At 44.7% G+C, this 8,410-nt stretch overlaps 1 protein-coding gene across 4 annotated transcripts in view; it reads right to left on the bottom strand.

The window, feature by feature from the left end:
• Window positions 1–960: 960 nt before the first annotated feature.
• The window catches only part of LOC119975881 (E3 ubiquitin-protein ligase RING2-A-like), a 40,531-nt gene continuing 33,081 nt past the window's right edge, over window positions 961–8,410 (bottom strand). For all 4 annotated transcript variants that reach the window (XM_038815777.1, XM_038815781.1, XM_038815776.1 and 1 more), the window contains exons 5-7: window positions 6,714–7,004; window positions 3,860–4,031; window positions 961–1,297 (exon numbers count right to left, since the gene is read on the bottom strand). In XM_038815777.1, the coding sequence (XP_038671705.1) occupies window positions 1,196–1,297; window positions 3,860–4,031; window positions 6,714–7,004 (565 nt within the window). In that variant the 3' untranslated portion in view covers window positions 961–1,195. The remainder of the gene's footprint in view (window positions 1,298–3,859; window positions 4,032–6,713; window positions 7,005–8,410) is intronic.

Here is an 8,410-nt window from a genome sequence, read left to right as displayed (position 1 = left end):
AAATATGCCACATCTAACGTCTGCTCTCCACATCATGCACCCTCCAAACTCAGCAACAACCTAGAGGAAAGCGTACAATGGGAATTCAACGTTTAGGCTGAGTGGCACAGGCGCGTCATCCAAATCCACAAGGTCCAGGTGTTACTCTCAGTGAAGGGGCTAAAACGAGTTCAGCTGCTCAAAACAAAGTTTAAGACAACATTGGGAATCTGATAAATTAAAGGTCATGAGTTTTTTTTTAAATTTACATAAATGAGAACCCGAGGAGTGTAAAACCAAAACATGCAGATTGGGGACAGGCAGAGCTGGGGATTTACGCATACAAACATTGTGAAGGTTACATGAGCAAGCCTGTTATAAAAGCACAAAGGGGGCAGCACGGTGGCCTAGTGGTTAGCATAACCGCCTCACGGCGCTGAGGTCCCAGGTTCGATCCCGGCTCTGGGTCACTGTCCGTGTGGAGTTTGCACATTCTCCCCGTGTCTGCGTGGGTTTCGCCCCCACAACCCAAAAATGTGCAGAGTAGGTGGATTGGCCACGCTAAATTGCCCCTTAATTGGAAAAAATAATTGGGTACTCTAAATTTAAAAAAAAAAAAAAAATAAAAGCACAAAGGAGGAAAAAGCAGAAAAAAATATTAAGACTAGAAAATAAAAAGAAACGAGCATCAAAATCCGACATGAAAATTACTTTTGGGATTGCAAATGTTGGGTGGTTAAAATAATCTGCTTCCTTGTTTCCCCCATTAACCCTCTCACCAGATGATAAGAGGAAAAAGGTACACTTTGTCAGTACTGTGCTGCCTCTACGTATAGCTTCAGTTAATGGATGATGCTAACCATATATGTGTAAAGTATCAGCCGCTCTCTAACTGAGGGAATGAGCATTAGAGCCACAAGGCTCCGCAACGCTCACCCCCTCACTGATACTCGCAGCCAGCACCAGAGGACACAGGAGCAATGGTATGTAACAGTTCAGATTTATTCTATTCCCCCAACCCCGACTGAAAGAATGTCCTCTCATTGGCCTCACATCAAAATCCAAACAATTTCCAGCCAGGCCTTCTCTCACGGGTTTCAGCACAGTCCCTTCCACTCTCCAAAGCCAAAAGGCTGTGGCAGTCTTATTGTGGCAAATAGATGGAAGGAGTAAGCAAGCAGATAGCAATTTTCGTTGGGTTCTTTTCCCTCCTTCACTATTTCTGCTCCTTAGTGGGGGCGTAGTACAGCTCAAGAGGCTTGCTGACCTTCCAATATTTCTCATTCACCAGTTCCAGCGTCAGTGACCCGTTCAGTGTCTGCACAAAAATTCAAATGGTAGAATTAAACAGAGATATGCACTATTGCGAAGCTTTCCTGCGGAATAACACGAGAATTTGATGAAACAGACTGCCAATGGTGGCAGTGAATCAAAACAGTTCAGTAAGGTCCGAGGTTCGTTCTGTGCTACATTAGCTAGGTTGTTACAATTTACCCGAGGTGAGGGGCTGAGTTAAGGGAACCAAGTCATTGTGCCAAATCACGATCTATAGTTAGCGGCCTTTCCATACATCGCTGACCTCTAGTCAAGATCACAATGTAACTAAGTTCCGATACAGTAACAACTTGCTTTTTTATAACACCTTAAACACAGCATTAAACATCCAAGGCCACTTCTAGAATAAACAATTAACAATCAATACCGAACCACAAAAAGGAGACATTTAGACAGAGGAAAATAAGCAGGTTTAATGGAGTATCTTAAAACAGGAGAGGGAGTAGAGAAGCAGAGGGGTAATTCATGGGACTGGGCCACTAATGAGGAGCAATGAAAATCAGTGACACACAAGAGGGCAGATAGGAGGAAAACAGTGACCTCGAAGCACACAAATTAAGAGTGACCATTTGAGCAAGTAACCAAAAAACATTCAAAACATTTGAAGGGAGGAAGGAGCAGACAACTAAGACAAAGAGAGCGAGAGCCAGACACAGACAAGAGAGCGAGAGCCAGACACAGACAAGAGAGCGAGAGCCAGACACAGACAAGAGAGCGAGAGCCAGACACAGACAAGAGAGCGAGAGCCAGACACAGACAAGAGAGCGAGAGCCAGACACAGACAAGAGAGCGAGAGCCAGACACAGACAAGAGAGCGAGAGCCAGACACAGACAAGAGAGCGAGAGCCAGACACAGACAAGAGAGCGAGAGCCAGACACACGGACAGAGAGAGAGAGACACACACAGAGAGAGAGACAGAGAGAGAGAGAGAGAGAGACACACACAGACAGAGAGACACACACACAGACAGAGAGAGACACACAGGCAGAGAGAGAGAGACACACAGGCAGAGAGAGAGAGACACACAGCCAGAGAGAGAGAGAGACACACACAGCCAGAGAGAGAGAGAGACACACAGCCAGAGAGAGAGAGAGACACAGCCAGAGAGAGAGAGACACACAGCCAGAGAGAGAGAGACACACAGCCAGAGAGAGAGACACACACAGCCAGAGAGAGAGACACACACAGCCAGAGAGAGAGACACACACAGCCAGAGAGAGAGACACACACAGCCAGAGAGAGAGACACACACAGCCAGAGAGAGAGACACACACAGCCAGAGAGAGAGACACACACAGCCAGAGAGAGAGACACATACAGCCAGAGAGAGAGACACACACAGCCAGAGAGAGAGACACACACAGCCAGAGAGAGAGACACACACAGCCAGAGAGAGAGACACACACAGCCAGAGAGAGAGACACACACAGCCAGAGAGAGAGACACACACAGCCAGAGAGAGAGACACACACAGCCAGAGAGAGAGACACACACAGCCAGAGAGAGAGACACACACAGCCAGAGAGAGAGACACACACAGCCAGAGAGAGAGAGACACATAGCCAGAGAGAGAGAGAGACATAGCCAGAGAGAGAGAGACACACAGGCAGAGAGACACACAGGCAGAGAGAGAGACACACAGGCAGAGAGAGAGAGACACACAGGCAGAGAGAGAGAGACACACAGGCAGAGAGAGAGACACACAGGCAGAGAGAGAGACACAGGCACAGAGAGAGAGAGACACACAGGCAGAGAGAGAGAGAGAGAGACACACAGGCAGAGAGAGAGAGAGAGAGACACACAGACAGAGAGAGAGACACACAGACAGAGAGAGAGAGACACAGACAGACAGAGATACAGAGAGAGAGACACACAGACAGAGAGAGAGAGAGACACACACAGACAGAGAGAGAGAGAGAGACACACAGACAGAGAGAGAGAGACACACAGACAGAGAGAGAGAGACACAGCAATAGAGAGAGAGACAGAGAGATGCACAGCGAGACAGAGACACACACAGAGATTGGGAGCTTTTCGAACAAAGAAAGGCTGAGCCCAGGAGTCCAGGCCATCAAGGTAGAAGGAACAAAGATGCGGTAAACAAAGTTGAGGTGACAAGGTGAAGCCAAGATTTGATTTTAAACCTGCCGAGCAAAGGGAAAAAGGAAGCTGTGTGAAGAACAGCAGTTTTTACAGTTACAGAAGGGACCAAGTTGGGGTCGGACACAGATGACGGAAGCCCTTTTCCACACAGCAACAATGCAGGCAGGAAAGGCAAGTAGGTACACAGAGTGGAACCCAAAGGAACAGAAACATCAGAGAAAGATGAAAGAACCTCATAACCGAGCGACAAACAACAATCCCAAAAGACGTGCTCGTTAGGCGAATTGGGCATTCTAAATTCTCCCTCAGTTTACCCAAACAGCGCTGTTGTGTGGTGACTAGCGGGATTTTCACAGCAACTTAATTACAGTGTTAATGTAAGCCTACTTGTGACACTAGTAGAGATTATTAACAGATCAAAACTATACTGTGTGTACCTACCGTGAACTGCCCCCCAGAGGTGGTGATGTAGATCGTATACTGCTTCTCACTGACTTCCTCCAGACTGACGGGGTTGTTCCCAATGCTCTTCTGCTGCTCCTCCAAGGCAATCCTTAATGCCAGATACTTGGATAAATGGTCCACAGTGGCATTCGCAGTGGTCTTCACATATCTGTGCCGTCAGCGCAAATCATGGAGTCGTAATTCAGTTGGAAGAGGGGAAGAAGAAATGCAAAAGTAAAACTCATAAGTCATTTCGTTCAACGGTGACAGCCGATAGAACCATCATTCACCTGTTACATGGCAAAGTAACTAGGAGATTTTTGAAAAAAGCTAAACTTATTTGTCATGTAGATTGTTAATAGCCCTCAAAACAAAATTGATTTTATCTCACCATTTATCTCACTGCTGTTTGCAGAACTTGACGCATTTGCTACATTACAATTGTTCTGAATTAACATCAACAATTTAGATTTTGGAATTAGAAGTACAATTTACGCAATTATGGATGTCTCCAAACTGGAAGATTTTCATCAACAATGAGGAGGACTGTAACAAATTATAAGACGCCATTAATAAGCTTAGGAAAGTGGGCATATAGCTAGCAAATGGATTTCATAGATCAGTGTGAGGCATTACATTTTGGTAAGAAAAATAACAAGGTCACAGATTATCTCAGGAAAACAAAAACCCAAACGGGGTAACAGAGCAAAGGAAACTGGGAAGATCACAGAGTCCACAGTGGGATATAGACAGGTTAAATGAATAGACAAAAATGTAGATGGAACATAATGTTGAAAAATGTGAAGTTATGCATTTTGGTAGGACAAATAAAGGAATTGATTATCTAAATGGTAAACGGCAGCAGAAAACTGCAGCATAGAGGGACTTGGAGGTCCTCATGCACAAATCATAAAAAACTAGCATGCAAGTTCAGCAAGTAATTGGGAAGGTAAATGGAATGTTGGCCTTTATTTCAAAGGGAATGGAGTAAAACAGGGTAGACCTGCTAAAACTAAACAAGGCACTAGTTAGACCACAACTGGAATACCGTATACAGTTTTGGTCTTCTTATCGAAGGAAAGATTATTGGCACTGGAGGCAGTCCAGAGAAGGTTCACTAAGTTGATCCCAGGTATGGAGGGATTTTCTCCTGGAGGTTCAGTAGGTTGGGCCTGCAGTTATTGGAGTTCAGAAGGATGAGAGGCGACCTTATTCAGACATATAAAATTCTCAGGAGGCTTGACCATATAAGATGCTGAGAGGATGTTTTCTCTTGTGGGAGTCTAGCACCAGTGGGCATAATCTCAGAGTAAGGAGTTGCCCAGTTAAGACCGAGATGAGGAGGAATTTCTTCTCTCAAGAGGGCAGTGAATCTGTGGATTATTTACTGCCGAGGGTTGTAGAAGCTGAGTTTTAAGTATGTTCATGGCTGAGATAGATAGATTTTCAATCATGAAGAGAATCAAGGCTAATGGTAGTAAGGCGGAAAAGTGGAGTTGAGGATTATATCAGATCAACCTAGATCTCATTGATGGGCTGAATGGTCTACTTCTGCTCCTATGTCAATGTAGATTATAAAAGAAGCAAAACAGTGCTTACTTAGGATAGAATTGAAAAGTACAGAAGTTATGCTAAACTGGCACTGAACTTTGTTTAGTCTACCTTTGGAGTACTGTGGTTTTGGTCACCATAATAGAAAAAGAATATAGATGCCTGGGGAAGCGGAAAATGAATTTACAAGGATGATCCCAAATTGCAAGATTATACCCATTGGGAAGTGAGGAACAGGCTTGGTCATTACTGAACCTGATAGAAGTCTTTAAAATTCAAGAAAGGTTTTTACAAAGTGGTTACAGAAAGAATTATTCCACTGTGGGGAAGAACAAAACTAGAAGCTGTCAATAGAAGACAGTCACCAGGAAACCAATACAGAATCCAGAGGAAACTTCTTTGCCCAGAGAGCAAATGTGCAGCCACATGGAGTTGAGGAAAATATCATAGAATTTACAGCGCAGGAGGCCATTCAGCCCATCAAGCCTGCACCCTTGGAAACAACACCCTACTTAAGCCCACGCCTCCACCCTATCCCCATAACCCCACCTAACGTTTTGGACACTAAGGGGCAATTTAGCCTGGCCAATCCACCTAACCTGCATATCGTTGGACTGAGGGGGGGAAACGGAGCACGTGGAAGAAACCCATGCAGACACGGGGAGAAAGTGAAAACTCCACACAGACAATTACCAAAAGCCGGAATTGAACCCGGGCCCCTGGAGCTGTGAGGCAGCAGTGCTAACCACTGCTACCAGGCCGCACCCAGGTGCATTTAAGAAAAAGCTAGATAAACACAAAAGGGAGCAAAAGAGAGTTGCAATCAGACTTCGACAAGAATGGATAAGTGGAGGCACGAGTGCAGCATGAATGCTGGCAGGCATGGCCGGTTGACAAATGGCTTATTTCTGTACTGTATATTCTACATAAAGAGATAAACTTCAAAAAAGGCTGCAAAGCAAATTGGGACTGTCTATAGATCTGAACAGTGTGATATAAATGCAAGTCATTCTTTCAAGCTGCATTTTAAAAGAGCGCTACACCGGTTAAAATGGCATTCATGCTTGTTAATCCTCCGTCATGTGAAAAAAAATCCCAAAAACTTGTACTGCAGTCAGGACAGGCACATGACCGATTATACCACAGCCCGATCGCAAACAGCAGGTTGCAACTGAATCAGAACAGAAGCGGTCACATTGGCACATCAATCTGTTGGGAGATCTCCACAACATTCTACAGGCACGCACAGTAGCTTAATGCTTTTACCTTGGAATCTTATCTGCACCTCACTTTCCCTTACCTCGTTTGTGAATATTCATCTTTTTCCACCAGCACTGGGTGAGGTCTGAAGACCAATTCGATTTCACTGCAGGAGTCTACCACAGCATCTGGGCTTCCAGCCCCTTCCCGCGAGTTGTCTAGGTCGAGACAGGAGTCATCGGAGGCTTTGGAGCGCTTGCGGCTTGGACCAGCCTCCGGATTGCTGTGCGTAGACACGTTGCTAACATGAGAGCGGCTGTCGCAATTATCCTCTCCTCCACTGAAAGTGGTGTTGTCTGATTCATGCTGTGCCTTCCTTACTCGCTGAGCTCTACAAAGAGGAAATGGTAGGATGGGAGGGGGAAAGGAAAGCGAGGAAACTGTTTAAAATGTTATGTGCCTCCAGCTACATAGAGGGTGAATACAGTCATCTCACACACCCAAGAACAGTGCTCTAAAATCCTCAATAAAGCATCTGAATTATAATAATAATGATCTTTATTGTCACAAATTGGTTACATTAACATTGCAAAGAAGTTACTGTGAAAAGCCCCTAGTTCCCACATTCTGGGGCCTGTTCAGGTACACGGGGGGGGGGAGGGAGAATTCAGAATTTCCAATTCACCTAACAGCATGCCTTTCAGGACTTGTGGGAGGAAATCAGAGCACCCAGAGTAAACACAGACACAGGGAGAACGTGCAGACTCTGCACAGACAGTGACCCAAGCCGGGAATCGAACCTGGGACCCTGGCGCTGTGACGCAACAGTGATAACCACTGTGCTATTGTGCCGCGCCTATTACCTGTCAAAATGTAACCCAGTGTCCCTAGATCTCTGCAAGTCCATTGGCCTGTGCAGTTTAGAACTAAGTCATGATCCAGAAGCATGCCAGGTTTGGTCAACGAACTAGATTATCTTATCCCAGCCAGGATAATGTAGACACTAGAGTTGGTTTCTGAGCCTCCCTGGTCCACACCTGATCAATATCCAGTAATTCCAGCTGAAAAATATATGTATAAACACAGGCTAAGGTGCAACAGAACAATTCCACTATACTCAATGACCAAAAGCCTGCGAGCAAGACTGGCCTCTCAACTGAAATCAAGAATCATAGGAAAATTAACACTGCAGCATCAAGGCCACAAAATGTCATCCCCGCTGAAGTCCTCCATCGTGCTTACCGAAATTACTGTGGATATGAAATTGCACAAGATACTAACATACGAACATTTAAGTGCGTCAGAAATTCCCTTCTATTTTTATAAATATGTTAACACTTTAAAATAAGTAATAGCACCTCTCCTCAAATAGCAGACACAGGAATTTCAGAGTAACACACTGATATTGCCAAACAATTACGCCAAGAGTTAATTTCAGGGCCTAAAGAAACATTTGCTGCAATAAATCTCCTAAAAAGACTATTATTCAGTGAATAAAGCAGTGATTTAAATTCGGAGAATTTCCGAGTAGATACCGTCTCCCAGAACACTGACTAGTAATGATCAGTGCGATTTAGAATCTAACTTGTGAAGTGAACTGCTTTCTGACCCTTTTTATCACTGCTTCCTTTAATATTCATCAAACATTGGACCGCCTACATTTTCCAATTCCAAGCCAAGCCTTCCATATCTTTGTGCGCCTTTTTTCTTAACCCTTCCTGTAAACTTCAAAATCTCTTGATTTTTATAACTCTCTATCAGAACTCTTGGCTTCTTCCTTGAACATCTTGGAATGCA

This window comes from Scyliorhinus canicula, chromosome 13, assembly GCF_902713615.1.
Source record: "Scyliorhinus canicula chromosome 13, sScyCan1.1, whole genome shotgun sequence".
NCBI classification, from domain to species: domain Eukaryota; kingdom Metazoa; phylum Chordata; class Chondrichthyes; order Carcharhiniformes; family Scyliorhinidae; genus Scyliorhinus; species Scyliorhinus canicula.
The sequence above is the reverse complement of the archived record's forward strand: the minus strand, read 5'-3'. Positions and strand labels throughout refer to the sequence as shown.